General features: G+C 59.7%; 1 protein-coding gene and 1 long non-coding RNA gene across 6 annotated transcripts in view; one reads left to right on the forward strand and one right to left on the reverse strand.

Annotated features, from left to right (window-relative positions):
* The window catches only part of SH3BP2 (SH3 domain binding protein 2), a 35,903-nt gene that overhangs the window by 12,845 nt on the left and 4,967 nt on the right, over positions 1 to 18,091 (reverse strand). For 2 of the 5 annotated variants that reach the window (XM_053901761.1, XM_019453863.2), the window contains 2 exons: positions 8,066 to 8,115; positions 7,673 to 7,827 (listed from right to left, as the gene is read on the reverse strand). Coding sequence is in view for 1 of the 5 variants with exons in the window: in XM_019453861.2 (XP_019309406.1) it covers positions 5,351 to 5,433 (83 nt within the window). In the remaining 4 variants the exon portion in view is untranslated. Of the gene's footprint in view, positions 1 to 5,350; positions 6,070 to 7,013; positions 7,092 to 7,672; positions 7,828 to 8,065; positions 8,116 to 18,091 lie in introns of those variants that run through there. The other 3 variants (XM_019453865.2, XM_019453866.2, XM_019453861.2) reach the window with 3 other exon arrangements.
* On the forward strand, positions 114 to 4,687 carry LOC109269757 (uncharacterized). Its single transcript, XR_008421880.1, has 2 exons — positions 114 to 282; positions 4,532 to 4,687. It is a non-coding gene; the product is annotated as an uncharacterized LOC109269757 (long non-coding RNA).

Raw genomic sequence — 18,091 nt, forward strand, 5'->3', positions numbered from 1 at the left:
CGCCCCCCGCCCGGGGCGGCCGCCGGGCTCCTCCCCTCGCGGGCGGGGCGGGCGCGGCAGGTGGGGACCCGGCGCTCCGCCCGCCGCCGCGCGGCCTCAGTTTCCCCAACTGCCCACGCGGGACGGTGGCTCGGGGCGCGAAGCGGACGTCCACAGTGCGGCCCGGGCTCCGGAAGCGGGCGAGGCAAAGCAGGCGCACACGGCCGGGCTCCCGGCTGGCTAGAGCCCTTGGGAGAGGGGCTTCTCCTCCCTGAGCCTCAGTCTGCGCCTCTGCAAATGGGGGTGAGGGCCGCCCTGCCTCCGAGGGTTGCGGGTGGGCTCGAAGCGGGTGTGGCCTGCAGGCACTGGGGCCCAGGGTGGGTCTGTGGGTCTTCCTGCCCTCCTCTTGGGCAAGTTGCTTTAACCCATCTGCCGCCATGGGCCTCCAGCCCTGGATCCCCTGCAGGAGTCTCCCTGCAGGAGGTACAAGGTCCAGTCCTTGGCAGCTCCCGCCTGCTTGGGTAGATGGGGGCTCCCCTCCTAGGGGACCCCCAGGCTGGCCAAAGGCTGGGATGGCCTTGCTGGCCCCCCAAGCATTCTGCCTCCTCTGCCTCCCACCTGCACACAGCCTGTCCAAGCAATGGGCCAGCCATGGCATAAGGGAGCTCTGACAGCTTGGGCGCTGCTCCCACCCAGCTACACACTGGGCACCATTCCCTGCTTTCCTGGCCTCCATTTCAGGCTGGCCCTCGATGCCCCTTCCCACTGCAGCAAGAGGCTCCATCCCATCTGTGTGCCCCTGTTCACAGCGCCCTTGCCAGTCCCTCCCCTGGCGGCACACTCAGCCCTCAAGGCCACCACCTCCCTTCCTCCTCTCCACCACCTCTGGGCAGCCCCCACCACTTGTGTCAGTTCCCTCCCCTGCTTGCAGCACCTCCTCCCCCATCACCTTCACTCGGCACACTCTCCCCCACCACACAAGCCATTCCCATCACCACTTTGTTCCAGGACTCCAGGGCCTCCTCATGCCCCCTGGCCTTTCCAGATCCAGGCCCCATGGATCCTTCTCAGCGGCTCTCCTCATGCCCTCTACCTCCCATGCACCTGTGGCACCCAGACCCTGTGGTTCCCGAATCCAAGACCCAAAACCACCAAGCACCACCTCCAGGCTGCAGTGCACACTGTTTCCACTGCCTCCAGTTGCAACTGAACTAACTCAGCCCTCAGGAATTGGTTCAAATGAACACCAGTCCTTCATTCACTTCTCCCAAAACAGAAGACAAAGGAACTCACTGTATCAGGCCAGCATTACTCTGACACCAAAGCCAAAGGCATCACAAGAAAACTACAGATCAACATCCCTTATGATTGTAGACGTAGAAAGCCTCACCAAAATACTAGCAAATGGCATTCAGCACCATGTAAAAAGGATTCTACACCACGCCAAGTGGGAATTATCATGGGAATGCAAGGGTAACACTTACCTAGGGTTCAATGATTGTAATGCATCATGCTAATCAAATAAAAGACAAAAAGCACATGGTCATCTCAACACACACAGAAAAAGCATTTGGCAAAAACTTGACAATTTTTCATGATACGAACAACACACCAGGAATAGGAGAAAACTTCCTCAACATCGAAAGGGTGTTTATGAAAAATCCCCAGCCAACATCATACTCAGTGGTAAAAGACTGAAAGCTTTCCCCTAAGAGCAGGGGCAAGGCAAAGACATCTACTCTTGCCACTTCTATTCAACCTTGTACTGGAGGTACTAGCCAGTGCAATTATGCAAGAAAAAGCAATAAAAGGTATCCAGATTGGAAATGAAGAAGCAAAACTATTCACAAATTAGATAGTTATGTATACAGACAATTTCAAAGAACCCACAAAACAATTATTAGAACTAATAAACGAGCTAGCAGAATATAAGATCAAAACACAAAAAACAGCCATACTTCTATATACGTACTAGCAACAAACAATCCAAAAATTAGAGTTAGCTCAAGTGTTCCCTCCCTCAGGTTCCTTCCCTGACCTCTAGGGGTCCTGTGTCCCTCTGTGGGGTTAGAACACCCTTCTCTCCACCTAACACTGACCACACTAGCTTGTCGCTGTTCCCCATCTTCACCAGCTCAGGCCCAGCACAGAGGGGGCACCCAGGGAGCCCCAGAGGAGGCACAGAATGTTGGCCCTGTCACCGAGCCCCATGATGGTTTAGCTCCACTCGTTCATTCCATGGGCTCGTCAGCGGGAAGCCTCAGTCCCTCCCTCTGCAGGGGCAGACACAGCAGTAGGGACCCCTCACTGTGCTGCTGGGGGTGCCCGCTGAGCCGCCCTGGCTGGGAACCGCCAGGGACAGTGCTGGAGGGCCAGGTTCAAAGTCCACCAGGCCTGTCCTCCTCTGACCCCAGCGTGTGTCCTGGGGGAGGGGCAGCTACTGTGAGCAAGTATGGAACCCACCACTCCTCCCAGTCCCACACGTGTGGGAAACTGGAGGGGAGGAGTTAGGGCAGTATACAGCCCCACTCCGGCTCAGCTCAGTGGCCAGGCAGGTACAGGCCCGTGAGAGCCTCACTCTTGCCTGGCCGCAGTCTCTCTGTGGGCAGAATGAGGGCTCTTGGGTGGCCACTGACTAACCTTAGTGTGGAGGGTGGGTCGTGAGAATCAGGTTGTACTCTAGCTTCACCTCCCCTAGGAATGTCCTCACTGCAGGGACAGATGCTGACATCCTCAGCTTCTCTCCAGAGGATGGACTACCCAAGGGGAAACCCATCCTGAGGCCCCCAAATCCTCTGGCCCCACCTGGCCCCACCCTGTACCAGTGGGTGAAGTGGGCTGACACCTGACCAAGTGCCCAGTGCCAGGCCAGGCTGGAGCAGAAAAAAGGAAGGAAATGGTAGCTGAGGGTAAGGGTAATGATGGGCCATGGTGGCTGTGGTGACCACACAGATTTTGGGGACTTCCAGCCCAGTTCAAAGATTCCAACTCCACTGGTGCCCAGGAAAATTGAGGGGAACCCCCAAGAGACACCCAGACTCCTGGCCAACCTGGCCTCCCTGGCTACCTCCCTCAATGTCCACGGTGTCACCCAGCCCCCTGAGGGTTTAACTCCACTCATTCATTCCATGGGCTCATCAGCAGGAAGCCTCAGTCCCTCCCTCTGCAGGGGCAGACACAGCAGTAGGGACCCCTCACTGTGCTGCTGGGGGTGCCCGCTGAGCCGCCCTGGGTGGGAGCCACCAGGGACAGTGCTGGAGGGCCGGGTTCAAACCCCACCAGGCCTATCCTCCTCTGACCTCTGTTTCCTCTCACTTAAAGTGAGCACAGAAAGTCCAATCGTCAGAGTCCCCCGACACCCCTCAGGGCATCTCTCCCTACATAGGAGGGTACTGAGGCCACCCAGGGAGACTGCTATGCAGGGAGGGGCTTGGTTCCCTGCAGCTCAGAGGGGCTGACTGGGGCAGGACTCTGATGACACAGAGGTCAGCGTTAGGGTGGCCAGCATGGGGGTGGCCGCTGGGCTCCATGAACCCTTTCAGACGGCGTGTGATCTTTGGAAGGCGGGCACCTCAGGCACACACCCTGGTCTCCGCTCCTGAGCTCACATGACCTTCTCTTACAGTAGAGGTTAGTCCAGCTGACCGAGCAGCAGGGACAGGGGCAGAGCTGGTGGATGAAAACCGCTCGGTCCCCCAGAGACAGTCCTTGAGGAGTCCCACAAAGTGCAGGCTCTGTGGCTCCCCCCTACCACGGGGCTGTGAGCCCCACAGGTGTGTGGTGATGATTTGCACAGGCCCACGTGTGAGTGCCACAGATAGTGTGCTCGGGCAGGCTGTGCTTGTGAGCTGCACAGTGCACACACAGGTTAGAGTGTGCACATCAGTGTGTGTGCATGCGTGTGCATGGGTGTAAGCCTCTGTGTGAGAGCCAAGCAGGGGCCCTGGAGGCTGAGCTCCTGCGGTCTCCTCTCTGACACTTGCAGACATTGCCCTGACTGTGATGAGGGAGCTGGTGCCTCGTGCGACCACAGTGTCAGGGGTTCCTGTCAGTGGTGACCACACCGGCCCTTTGTGGCCGCTGCAGGGAAAGGGGAGGCTGGGACCTCCGGCCCCAGTGAAAAGGGGAGCTAAATGCATTCATTCACACACTCACACCCACACAAACACACGTACACACACAGACACACACACAGACACGTATGCTTTCTCATGTATGCCCACTGACACAAATATATTCACACGTACACGCTCATACGCCCACACTCACTCACACACTCACTCAGACACACACACCCATTCGTAGACACGCACTCATTGTCACACACGCTCAAGCTCACTATGTATTCATACACACTTTTATGGACTCACACTGAGGCACACACTCATTCACTCACTCGTAAATATACACACATGCACAGCCTCCAGGGGCTCCCGAGACCCTTTGTGGGCGGCCCCCGTGCCCCAGGCTGGCAGCCTGGGCGTAGGTTAGAATGTTCTACTTGACAGCTCCTTAAGTCCCACGGGCTCAATGCTTTATTCCCGTTTTACAGACTAGAACCCTGAGGCTGGGAGAAGCGCCCTGGGCATTCACCATTAGCCAGGCTCTGTGCTTCTCAAGGATCACCCCACATCATCATCCCGACACCCCCTGACGTGTGAACTGGCGTCATCCCCACACCACTGATGAAGACACCGAGGGTCTGAGAGGCTGAGTCACCTGCCCAAAGTTACACATCCAGTAAAGGGTGGGGGACTCTCCACGCACAGCCACGCCCCCAGGCAGGCACCCTGCAGGCGCTAGGTGGCAGTGGGGTCACGCCCAGGCCATCTGTTTTCCCCTTTCCCCTTTCCGTTCCCCTCCCCCTTTCTCTTCCCAGAATCTTCCTCCACAAGAGAATCAAAACCAAACATCTCCTGGGGGGGGGGGGGGGGGCGGCAAGCAGCCATGCCAGAGGGAAGGGGCATGACCTGGGCTTTAGGCGGAGAGCCCCCCAGCCCCTCAGCTCCATGCCAGGCTCCCAAGCATGGTCCACGTACACACACACACACACACACACACACTCACATCCATTCACACATACTCACTCAATGTGTGAGCACACAGGACCTGGCAGCATACGTGGTGGGAAGGCGCCCCCCAACCTGGGCCCCCACCTCCCTGCCAGCTGCGGGCTGAGTAGCACATGGTGGGGGCAGGGGTGTCCTAGCAGCAGGCTCCCTCTTGGGGCTCCCACTGTGCCCCATCCAGTTCCGCAGGGCTCTCCTCACAGCCTATCGGCTCTGGGGTCCAGGGCTCAGCCTGGACAGTTCCACAGGCCCGGGGTTCACGCCACCTGCTAAGCCCCTGGTCCCGGGGCAGCCACACTGACCTGAGAGCACTGACCCAGCACATGGTTCTCCTCCTGTCTGTCGATGGGCTGGGGGCAGGTGTCCTGAGGCCCAGGGCGGCCATGTGGCTCAGGGGCCACAGGGAGGACCTACAGCCCACGTCTCCCAGGCGGGGAAGGCCTGATGCCCCGGCATTGTCCTGGGTGCTGCCCAGGCAGCTGCGTCCACAGCTCCCTCCTGCTGACAGCCGCCGGCTGCATCTGGGGCCTGTGGCCGCCAGGCTTCCTCCCCTCCGGAGACTTCCTGTTGCCGGGTCCCTGGGCAGCCCCAGCTAGCCAGCACTTCCTGCTTTCTACCCTCCCAGGTCCTGAGGCCAAAGTGAGACCCAGGGCTGCACCCATCAGCGCTGTTAGGCCTGCTGGATTTTAGCCAGCACTGCCCCCATGCCCTACTGCAGCCGGAGACCACAGCTCTCCAGGCCCCGGGGCAAGACCAGCTTTGTCCCCCGGGAGGAAGCTCCCTGCTGATGCCCCACACACACTTCCTGTGGCCACCTCTGCATACTTGGCTTCTCTCCAGGAAACGACCAAAGCCCCTTCCCAGCCATGGGCTGTCACACTGTGTCTCCTTGGCCCCAGAAGCCCCTTCCCCTCACGAAGCTGATGCTTACACCCAACACTGGGAACTCACTACCTCCACCTCTCTGCCCTTTGACACCAAGGGACCAAGGGACCAAGGGACCAGGTTCCCAGCCTTGGCCCAGGCATTTGCCTGCCACCCTCCCTCCCTCCTCTACCACAGGCCTCCCCGTCTCCCCCAGCCAGGCATGGCCTCTGTGACAGAGCTGGGCTCACTGCCTCTGGCAATCATCACTCTCAACACCAGGCTTGACGACTATCAGAGCATGCTCTTGCCACTGTCCGGTCCTGCCCCAGGTCCCACTCAGAATGCGTCCCCTCCACAGCCTACACTGCCCCACAAGGGTTGGGTGCCTCTCCTGCCCAGATCCACAGCCAAAGAGTTGGGGAGCAGGGATTCAAGCCCAGGCTGTTCAGTGCTGAGCCCCCACATCCCCTGGCTCTCTTCTCCTGAGCTTGGGTCTCAAGGTCATACCTCTCCCACAGAGGACAGGCCCAACCAAAGGAAGGAGCACTCTGGGACCACCCCCACCCCCCCCCCCCCCCCACAGCAGGATTTGAGGGTCAGAAAGGCCACAGACCACAGGGTCTCCGGGAGTTGCTGATGGTCTTGTCCACCAAGTTTCCTGGGGCACCTAGCCATCTCACATACTTGTAGTCAGGGCACTGGAGGGCAGCTCCCAGGCCGGGGGACCTCCATCTCCCACAGCGTCCACCGCCCCAGACATCTGCCAAGGCCCTCGTGCTACCTGGGGGCCTATCTGGGGTCACAGACCACCTGCTGTCTCTTAGAGGATGGGGGGCTTGACCTTTGTGTCTGAGCTCTCCTCAGGATAGGCATGGCTGCCCTGGCCTCCCCATGCCTAGGCCAGCCTCGATCCCCTTTGGTGGCTAAGGGCAGACTGTGCTTTTGGCAGAAAGTTGGCCATGACAGACAGACACCAACAGACAGACAGGTAGCAAGGGGGAGGGTTAGAAGGGGGTTTCTGCCCCTTCTTCCTCTTTGCAGTCTGCCCAGGGTGGATAGAGGGCCCCAGAGCAAGCTAAAGCTGGACACTCAGCCTACCTTTGTCCTGTGCCAGCTCTGTGGCCTCAACTTACTTAGTATCTCTGAACCTTAGTTTCTTCATCTGTGAAATGGGTGCTGAGGGTTGAGATAAAATAGCAGGTGAGGAGCTCCTGGGCCATGATCCAGCCAGGACAAGCCAATGGGCAGTTCTGGGCCAGGGTGGGGGCCTCGGCTTCAAGGGCCATGCTATGGGGTCAACAGAAGGTGGCATGCCCAGCAGGCACTAGACTGGGGAGGCCTCCAGGGGAGGGGGCTGGATCTGACAGAGAGAGGCAGAGTTTGCTGGGAGGGGCTGGGGTGAGGAAGTCAAAGACAGGACAGGGGTTCAGGGCAACATCACAGGGTGGGGAGGAATCCAGGGGCAACAGGGTGACCGAGGCCCAGAGAGGCTGGGGTACAGGCGTGGGGGTGAGAAGCTGCCAAGACGAGGACCGGGAGCCAGCCAACACTCCCCAGGATGCACCGCCCCTCACCGGACAGACAGGTGGATGGATGAAGAGGCCTGAGGTCAAGGCAGCAGCCAGAGCCTCCCCCGCCCTTACGCCCTGGAGGGTCCCCAAGCGCCTAAACAACAGCAGAGGTAGGAGGGGGCAGAGGGCCATGAGGGGAATAGGATCCCCATCAGGGGTCAGACCCATGCTGGCCCCTTCTCCAACCTTTGTCTCCCTCTGGGAGGTGAAGGTCAGGAGTCCTGGGCTGCTATGTGACCTCTGCAGGCCGCTCTTCTCTGGGCCTCAGCTTCTTCATGTGCCCTCCTACCTCCTGAGGCATCACTTTATCCTTGCAGCGAAGAACACTGCCATTTATATTCCTGAAAACAGAGGACCCTCCAATAATGGCAGCTCCGTGACCTTTTACGGTGTGCTGGAGATAGCCATGGAAATGATCCCACGCCAGGATCCCAGCAGCAAAACGCGTGAGGCTGGAGCATGGCTGTGGTCTCTAGCCCACCCTCCCCCAGCTGCGGCTCCTCCCCCTGCCCCAAGGGCAGGTGCCTCAAAGTGCCGGGCTTGGGGACCACCCCACCACACCAAACGTAGGGCACTTACCAGGATGGGTGGGAGCCAGCCAGCAGGGCCAGCAGGGGCCAAGGGTCAGCCTGAAAAGAAAACAAGACAGAGAGATTTCACTCTGAGTTCCTGGGGTCTTCAGCCTCCTCAGGAGCAAGGCAAACACCTAGCACAGCGTGACCTCTGCAGCTGGGCACGGAGTTTTCCTCACCCCTGTGCTCACAGCCCACGAAGCTGGTCCAATGTAACCTGCGCTGACCGTGAGAACACTGCCATTCAGAGATGCTGGCACCAGCCAGGCTGATGGCCCGAGAACGGAGGGGTGAGGAATGGAACCATGTCCCTGGGAACCCCAGCCCCGGGTCTCCCTCAGGCACCCCGGGCCCCTGTGCCCAACCCGGTGCCCATCTGCCACCTTCAGGGGCAGCTCAGGCACTGAAGGTGCTGAGAAGGGCCTGTTGGGCTCTGGGGAGGGCCTGGGCCGAGGGAGGGGTGGCTGGCACCCACGATGGGGAAAAACATCAAGTTCTCAAAATAAGATGTTTTGTATCAGCCCCTCCCGCAGGGCCTCGGTCCACCTAGAGCCAGCTCTAGGACCCGTAGACACAGCTTCCCTCATTTCTCTGAGCCTCACTCTTCTCTCCATACTTGAGGCTAGAGGCTGCCTTCCAGAGCAGGGCTGCAAGGGTCGTACTGGGCAGAGGGAGCGGGTGATGTAGAGGACAGGGCCCACCCAGAGTCACCCAGTGTAAGAGATACATGTCTAAGTCCTAGTCCCCAGATGCTACAAATGTGACCTTATTTGGAAAAGGGACCTTTGCACATGTAGTTAGGGATCTCATCCTGGACTGGCCAGATGGGCCCTAAATCCAATGACAAGGATTGGATTACAAGAGAAAGAAGAGACAGAGGCACAGATTGGAGTGACGTGGCCCCAAACCAGAGAAGCCAAGGATTTCTGCAACCACCAGAAGCTGGAAAAGGCAAGGAAGAAAGGATCCTTCTCTAGAGCCTCCGGAGGGAGCATGGCCGTGCCGACCCTTGGATTTTGGATTTCTGCCTTCCAGGACTCAGAGAGTGAATGTCTATTGTTTTAAGCCCCCAGGGGGTGGTGCTGGGTTAGGACAGCCTTAGGAAGCTATCACACACAGGGACTCTCCAAAGTCCTTTCCCTGGGCCAACTTCACTTGAAGCCGAGCATATCCTGCAGGAAGAAACCGGTTCTGTGGGCAGCCCCTGCCATGGGCATCCAGCTGGACGGAGCAAACCTGAGCTGGCCTCCTTGGCTGTGCACACCTCCTGCGGGCCTGGCCCACCACTTCCTACCCTCCCAAGCAGGGGATTGGGTGCCACACCCAGCTCACACCCATCACACTTGCTGAGCCCTCCTCCTGCCTCTGGTTCACACCCCTGGCCAGCCCCTCCGTAGCACATTTCCACCATGAAGCAGGGGTCAGCCTGATTCCCTGGCCAGGTATATGGGGTCTGGCTCCTGCTTCCAGCCCTGGGCCCTTAACTCTGGGCCTGCCACATAGGCCCATCAATCATGCCCCATTCCCAGTACCTGCCAATCTCTTCTACCTGTAAACTAAATCCTCTCCAAAATGCTCCCTCATCCTTGGAAAACAGAACCATCTAGAACCTCACACCCTTCTCTGAAATCTCCATCAGTGGCATAGCCTGATACACCAGAGTATCACACAGATACCCCAGCACTCCCCACTGGCCTGGGTCCCGCTGAATCCCCAGAGCCAGGCTGGTGCCTGACCCATGCAGGGCCCAGATGGATAGATGGGACAGATGGCTTCAGAGTCACGTCTACACACACGGCCATGCCCCTCACATGGCTGTAACTAGCCCTTGCCTAGGCCATCCCTCAGAGCCAGAGTGTACTTAGAGTTAATCTGACCCTGAACAAGAACTGATGTCCAGTGTGGCCACCACCAAGGCCCATCCATGGCCCAGGATCCCTCCTCGGTGAGATGAGGGGTGGCCGGCAATGAGCAGATATTCAAGACTGCTAACTGCAAAACAGAGATGAACTGGACGCATGGGAGCCTGCCAGTGTCCCCAGAAGGACAGCGGTATGCTGGGGTCCAGAAGGCCCCCAGCGTCTCAGGGCTGCCCAGGATAGAGGCAGGAAGCATCCAGTCACTCCTGTGTCCAAGCGCAAAGGAAATTAAGGGAAGTGCAGAAAGAGACCCACATGCATGGCTGCCCGCCCTGGGGCCTGGGCTTCTGGGTCAGCATGGGGGTGGGGGTGGGGCTTCTACTCTGAGACACTTGGCCCTCAAGCTCTGTCCCCAAAGAAGACTCATGAGGCCCTCACATCCCTGGACACTGCCCCAGTCACACAGCACCCCGGAGCTTTCCTCTCCCTGGCCTGGCGTCTCTGCCTCCAGCAAACATTCCCAAGCTGGGCAGAGTGCAGAGCAGAGCTAGGGGCCCTCAGAGTCGGGGGTACCCCTGGGCTCATACCCAGGGCAGAGCTCCCTCCAGCAGAGCCCGGAGAAGGAGGCTCCCCAGGAGGGAGCTGGAGCCTGGCCAGGAAGGAGCAGCATGCAGGCAGGAGGGAGGATGGTGGGAGCCCCGGGCCAAGGTCCCTGTGTGAGGGACAAGGTCCACCGTGGGCTGTGGTGAGGGGCAGGCTAGGTCTGGGGGGAACCACGCTGGCATCGTCACTGGCGTGAACCACTCTCCTGCCTCAAACCACAAGCCAGCAGAGGTTCTCAGGATTCACGCTTCGGTTCATCAGAACTTAAACAAGTCTGTGCCTTTTAACTGATCAAGAAAAAATGTCCCAGAGCACTGATGTGTGCCCCGAGTTCCTGGCCCGTGCCCACGGAGGCAGCCTGCCTCTCGTCAGCCTTGCCCCAAAGTGCTAGCCCCAAGAAAGATGCTCAGGGCTTCCTGCCCCTGTGGTTCCCCATGAAGGGGCTGCTCCAGCCTCAGGACCTGGGTGGGCAAGAATAGCACAGTGGTTACTGCACAGGCTTCCTTGGGGACAGGCCTGGCTCAATCCCCTCTTCTAAACTTGTGGCCCACTCTGAGCCTAAGCTTCCTCATGTGAAGAATGGGGTTGACAGTTCTGGTGCAGGATGTCCCCAGGACCATCTGGCACGGCTGGTGGGCAGGGATACTCCAGGGGCACTTGGTCACTGGGGTTCTGTTGCAAACACTGTCAGCGCAGTCATGTTGGAAAGGGGGAGTGTGCTCTCAAACCATCCTGCTTGAAGCCGGGCTACACCTTCCCTTCCGGCCCCTCGGGGTCTGGACCCTTGAGCACCCCAGGATCCCCGGCCACCGATGGCCCCATTCTGAGCCACATTCCCATAGCGCTGGGAATTGCACCCAGAGGTGACCCACCGCACCCACAGGCCTCCAACCACACGCAGGACCCCTCTCCCAGCTCCCGGGAGAGTCTGCCCCTCCCTTCATACCCCGCACCTGAGCATTTCAGTCTGTCTGGGGACCACCTGTCCCTCCTTCAGCATCGGCTCCAGAGGACGGTCACTCCTCATGTCCACCCCCCACAGTGTGTCCAGCAGGAAGCAGGCACTGAGTACTTTCTAGAGCATGAGCTACTGTATCCCTGACTAGCTGGGTGCCCCTTACTCCCCATGGCGTCCAGCCCAGGACGCTCATTTCTTGCCTCAAGTACCCCCACTTCTCCACCCCTGGGGGCCTCTGGCTACATGACATATGCCCAGTATAGGGGCTTTGGTGCCCACCAAGCAGAGCTTGAACCCCTCCCCAGAGTGACTTCTCCCAGCCTGTGTCCTCGTCCACAAAGCAAGGCTGGCAACCGTCACCGACAGAGCAGATGTGGGGCCAGACCAGGCACCCTCACACCCCAAGCACCTGGTGGGCCAGGCCCTAGGCCGACAAGACTGCCCAACACTGCTGCTGACCTTCCAGGGGTCCAGGGAATGTGGTTGGGCAGGAGATCTGCTTTTTTGGCAGGATGCCCAAAAACAGAGACACCATCTCCTCTCAGGTCAGAGATAAGCTGATCCCTGGCCAGATGAGGGATCCACAGAGACCAAGACTTCCCCAAATCCAGTCTGCTCCCCTCTGTCCTTCGCAGGCCATGCCACATCGGCTCCCTCAGCACATACTCACTGAGCGCCCATCCTACTGGGCAGCAGAAGGCTCCAGAAGGCAGTTCTGGTGCTCGGTGCGAGGCCTGCCTCCCCAACAGGGGGCCTGGTTCCTACCACCAGCCCTAGGCCGGCCTCCTCAGGAACAGAGGCTACCATCAACCAGACTCTCCTGGGGACCCCTGTGTCGCACACACATCCCACGGGGGCAAACTCCCCACTTGCTGAGGCCAAGGCCAGGGGGTCACGAAGGCTAGGGTGCTTTCCTTCCTGTGGTCCCCTCCCGCTACGGATGGCCAAGCCACCGGGTCAGGGCAGGGGCCTGGAATGTCCACCAATGTGTCAGCTCTGTGGCCTGCGCGGTCCCCAGCTGCTCAAGGGTACACACTCTGCTGCTCTCCCGATGAGGAAAGGGAGGCTAAGAAGGCCGCAGCACAGCCATCCAGCCGGCACTGCCCATGGGGCCTGGAGCCCAGAGCCACCTCACCCACACCACACAGTCCGGCATTTCCTGCTGAGGCTGGCTCCCAGAGGCGCGAAGGGAGAGGAGGAGCCCCACAATGGCTCCCACCTGGGCAGAAAACACAGCAGCCCAGAGGGCAACGGGAGGGGGGCCCCAGGCTCTGGGCAGGAGGTTGCAGCACAGGGGGTGGGACAGACCATGCGGTGTGCTGGTGCATGCCAGCCTGTCCTTGTGGGCTCAGGGTTTGCTTGTTTTACACTCACGTCCAAAGCCCAGGGACAGCCCAGTCGGGAGACATTCAGCCTGAGCCTGGCTCACTGCTGCCAGTGCTGCAGGGGGAGGACAGTGCTCACCCCAGAACAAGGTCTGGCAAGAAGCGGAAGCCAAAGCCTCGGAGTCTCCATTGGTAACTCAGGCTGTTCCGAGAGCTGGCAGGCTCAGCGGGGTGAGAACCGAGGAGGCCCGGCGCTCAGTGCTAGGGCTGTGTGGATGGAGAGGTCCACACTTCAGCAGAGAGTCAAATGAAGTGAAGGAGCAGGCCATCAGATATCCCAGAAACAGTATCTCCGTCAGAAACGGGGGGGCCCCTACAGAGCCAGAGCCGAACCCCACTGGGTAGCTAATAAAACTGAGAGCAGGAAGTGTCGTCCACCACTGGGCCAGGGGGGGCTGGGGTGCTTGTCTGTCTTGCACAGAGCATCAGCGCAACCCCCAAGTTCTCCTGGTACTGGGGCAGAGGGAGGCAGTCAGGGCACTGCCACCTGCCGACAAACACCACACCCTTCACCCCAGGATCCAAGCCGGCCCCACCCAGAGCGGGGCTCCCGATCTGCTGGGGAGGCAGCCACTTCTGACTCATGTCCCTGTGACCACTATTCCACCCAGACACGGTGACACATCAGCCAGCATCCTTGGAGCCATCTTCCACATGAAGTAGCCAAGCACGGAAACCACATGGGGGGTGTCCCGGATGGGAAGCAACTTGTGCAAAGGGCCTGGGGTTGGGGTAGGAGGGAACATGCACCTCAGACCAGAGGGACAAAAGCAGTTTCATTTCAGAGCTGTTTGTCAGGGCCACATGCCCAGCTGAGTGTGGATGAGATCCCAGGCCTGTCCCCAGGGTGAGGTCCCAGGCCAGGATCCCATTCAGGCTTAGGCTCCGGGCTCAGTTTCACTGATTTGCAATGGGGTCCTGGTGCAAGTTGCTTCACACCTTGAGCCTCACTTCCTCATTCCCCAAATGGGCTTATTGCTAATGGCACCCTGAGGACCAAAGAAGACCGACCGTTCACTGGAACTCTGAGACAGCCACTTGTCCCAACACTGGGTCTCAGGGCCTCTGAGGGTAGAGGGCATGCACTCAGCCCAGATCTCAGTACCAGGGCAAGGTGTAGGAAGGGAACACAGCAGGGATGCCAAGGCCATGAAACTGATGCTAGCGAGGGATGTGGGTAGAGGAGGCAGCCAGAGAGATCCAGCCCCACTGCTCCTCGAGGGAGCCAAAGTCAGAGACCAAAGGTCAGCCATCGTGGGCACACTGTAAGGACACCTGCTGTCCACCTGTGCCAGGCCAAGGCAGCTGTGTGAGCCCTCCATATTGGCAGCCACTTGACAAGGCACCTCGGGCTAGGCCACCAGGGACACAGCCTTGACCCCTGCAGCAGTCAGTGGCCTTGGTCACTCCGCCATCTGTCCCACCACCCCTCTCCTTAGTATCTTTCCTGCCACGGTGGCCTCCCTTAGACCACAGGAAACCGTGGTGTCCCTCAGCACTCTACAACATTTCACTGGCTCGGGGCTGCTAGGTCAGGGCAGGGTCATGAGGTGTGGCCCCCAGTCTGGATCCTCCAGGGACTCCTTACTCACCAGGAACCCCAGGTCACCACTTGTCCAATGGGGTTCTGGCCTCCTGCTGACCCTGCCCCAGGCCAGAACTCAGAGCAGGGAGTCTACACGACAAAATCTCTCTCTCATTCTGCTCATTTCAGCCTTTTACAGTGAGGTCTTTCTTCTGTCTTAATCCACCTACTGTTATACTTTCATCCCCAACAGAACATTTTTAAGCTGTTTTCAAACCATTTTTTTCTTTGATGCTGTTGATTAGATTTTACTTTCTGAGGTTTTTTTTGTTGCCTTTTTTTTTTTTTAATTTTATTGCATTGTCTTTTGTTTTTGGTCACATTGTATCCATCGGTAAATTTTACGTTGGCCTCGGGAGGTCTCACACCGGCCTGGTCTTGCCCTCTCATTGGTGACCTTCTGAGGTCACTCACAGGCCAGCAAAGGGGAACACCCAGGTGACAGGCTAGCCCGCCTGTCGGGGCTACAGTGGGCAGGGCCTGGGGAAGCATGCTGTGGCCACTCCCAGGCCTCCGTCTCTGGCTGGACAGAGACAGGGAGACAGAGACAGGTCCAGAGGGAGGGAGCCAGAGAGAGGACACAGGAAGAGGCCGGACAGAGGGGCAGAAGAGGGAAGGGGGAGCAGGTCAGCCCCCCATTAGAGGAACTGAGAGCAGTGTGTTCCTCCTTCGCCTAGGAACCCAGGCTTGGGCACTGGACAGGATGACTCAGCCACTGGCTCCTCCCGCGCCCTTAGCACAGACCCCCCATAGGGGGACCAGACTGCTCCCAGGCGCCCTCATACTGCCCCATTGTTCAGAGGCCCAATGAAGAAAAGGGTCTGGCAGGGGGCCCAGGTTGGCAGGAAAAGAGCCCAGTCCCCAGTCTCCCCTGCGAGCAGTCTGGGCCCTCCATCAGGGGGTCTACGTCCAGCCACCGTGCTGTCCTGCACACTGTCCCCTTTCCAAGGCCAGGTGTCCTGTGAGATGCCGTACCCCAGGCCCACCCTCCTGTCCCCCCACCCTACCCTCTCCTGGCTCTGAGCCGCAGCAGACTGGTGGTTCTCAAGGTTCTCAAAGGTGATCACACTCAGGCTCAAGTTCAAGGTCCTTACCCAGCCGGTGCTCAACCACAGTGCACACGTCACACCCCTTCCCTGACCTCCTCATATCATCTCCACCTGACAAACTCCTGCCTGGCCTTCGGCCCCAGTTCAGAACACCCCAAGACACCCCTGATGCCCCACAATCAGGCTGGGGCATGGCTCCCTGAGGGTTCTCAGAGCGTGACGCAGGGCAGGAAGAGGGGCTTACCCCATCGCTGCCCAGGGATCCCAGGCCGGGCCCTTCCTGAGGCACAGACAGCTCTGGTTGGTGCCCCCAGACACCACAGCCAAGACCTGTGTGAGCCCCACGGCCGGAGATCTCCCGTCTGCCCACCCCCACCCCACACCCTAGCCCTGAACCAGAGCCCTAGAGAACTCCCTCAGATCCCCACATGCAACAGAGACAGGGAGTCTAACTGAGGCGCCAGAGGCAAGGAGGCTTCTGCTGGCCAGCAGAGCCCAGAGCCAAGCTCTTGGGTGCCAGCCCCTAAGGCCTCCTCCTGCCTGGGGCAGCCTGCTGGGTGGGAGGGGGAGGGGGTACGGCTCGGTGGGTGCTCTAGGAACACCCTCCCCATTCCCAGGGAGACAGCTGTGGGGTCACATCACTGTGGGCCAGAAAAGCCAGCAAACAACGTTGGGGTGGGCGGGGGGGCGGTGCAGAGTCAGTAACACCAGGGCCCAGCGCTACCCCGTCTGACCAGGACTGCCTCCCCCACAGGCCCAACAGCTGCTCGGTTGCGGTCACTGACTCCACCCTGGTCAGCTGACCCCCTCTCCCCACCACACACCTAGCTCTCCTACATGTCTAAGCCCCCTTCCAACCCCCCCACTCCCACCCAAGCTGCTTCACAGCCATTGCCGCAGGGGGGCTGTGCATGTGGGAGCATCTCCAGACCCGAGTGAACTTTGAAAATAGAAACCAACCCCTGCTCGAGACCCTCCCGTGCCCTCGGGCCTGACTTCTGCACCCCTTCTGCCTTCTCCAGGCCTCTCCTTCAGAGTCTCTATGCCAACACACCGCAGGGCCCCTAGCCTGGCTCCTTTTTTCCCCTTCCTGCTCCCACCCCAAGGAGGCCCCATCATGGATGCCCCCCACGGCACCTCCTGTGCCGTTCTTGGGTGCTGCCCACTAGCAGGGCCAGGACCACCCCCAGGCCAGGCACCCAGGAGGGCTCCGTGCAGGTTTTTGAGGGGGTGCATGACTCAACATGGAGGCCGCTGGCTTGGGCTTGGAGTGGGCAGTCTCCTCCTGCTTCCCAAGACCTTGGCCCCGGAACAGCTGTCCCCCACCCCCGCCCCCATGCTTGGCTGTTGGGAAGCTTGGGCTTGGGGCAGGGCCTCCTAGATCGCCTCAGGAGTAGGATCTCTTTCTCAACCTTCTTCCTTCCTCAGCAACTTCCTGCCTCCGCAGTGAACATGGCCACCACCAACCACAGCACTTCACCCTCCCATCACAGTCCCAGGAAAATGGGAAGACTGGTTTCAGAGAGCCCCTGCCCCAGGTGGCAGACCTTCTGAGGCCAGGTGCCCAGGACCCCAAAACAGGTCAGGGCCTCGGAGACGGGCTCCATTCCTCACTCCATTGTGGACCACTGGTGCTGACCCAGGTGGGACAGAACCCAGACCTGCTCCCAGCCTGGGGCGTTCCCTACACCCCACCACCAGACCAGAGACAGAGCCCTGACCTAAGGGCAGGCATCGCCCTCCGCTGGCAGCTGTAGCCCACGGTCTGGAACCAAACTGGGCTGGGAGGGAAATGATTCCAGAGTCTCCTGCTCCCAGACCCCCCCTCCCCCAAGTAGCTTGCTGTGGCAAGGAGCCAGCGCTGGGAGTTTGGGGGTCCCGGCCCTGTTACATGCCAGGCAGCAGGGTCGGAGTAAGGTCCCCGGAGGAGCATATCCTTCCTGAGCCAGATTGGAGAGACAGGAGGACTGCCTGAGGAAGGGGGTACAATGCAGACAAGATCCTGAGACAGGGTAGGGTGCGGGGAGGCAGACACTGGCGCCTGAGGGGCTACCACCAAGCACCATCAGCTCTGACCCGAGCTGGGTGGGTCGGCAGGGAGGCCTTGGTGGCCTGACACCAACTGCAGGGGCTCTGAGGCCCTCTGCTGCGTCCAGCTCACAGCCAGGTCACCACCCTGCCTCCTGCTTAGCACCTCTTGCATTCCTAGAGGTTCTAGGCCTGACAGGCCACCTCCCATCCTAGGCTGAAGGCTGGGAGACACAGCCACTGCACCCTCTGCCTGCCCAGCTGACCACTGATCTGCCTGTCAGGGCCAGGCCCCCAGTGCTGTGTCCGCCTGGCTATCAGGGGACCCAGGGAGCCAACACAAACAGCTTGTCCCTTTCCGGACCCAAATAGGAGGAAAGGAAGTAGCTGGATTAGGGAGGGACGTTCAGGAGACAAGGCAGGCGCTGAGTGCCCCGGTGCACCTCCCTCCAGCTCTGACACAAGGCTGTGGTCCTCACACCTGTCCACTTGGGGCTTCTGGGGCCTTCCTCATCGCTCTCCTGCTGGTTGCACACCAACTCCACCTTGGGGACTGGTTCCCTGGG

The sequence above is a fragment of the Panthera pardus genome, unplaced genomic scaffold (genome assembly GCF_024362965.1).
Source record: "Panthera pardus isolate Hobbes unplaced genomic scaffold, ASM2436296v1 HiC_scaffold_13, whole genome shotgun sequence".
NCBI classification, from domain to species: Eukaryota; Metazoa; Chordata; class Mammalia; order Carnivora; family Felidae; genus Panthera; species Panthera pardus.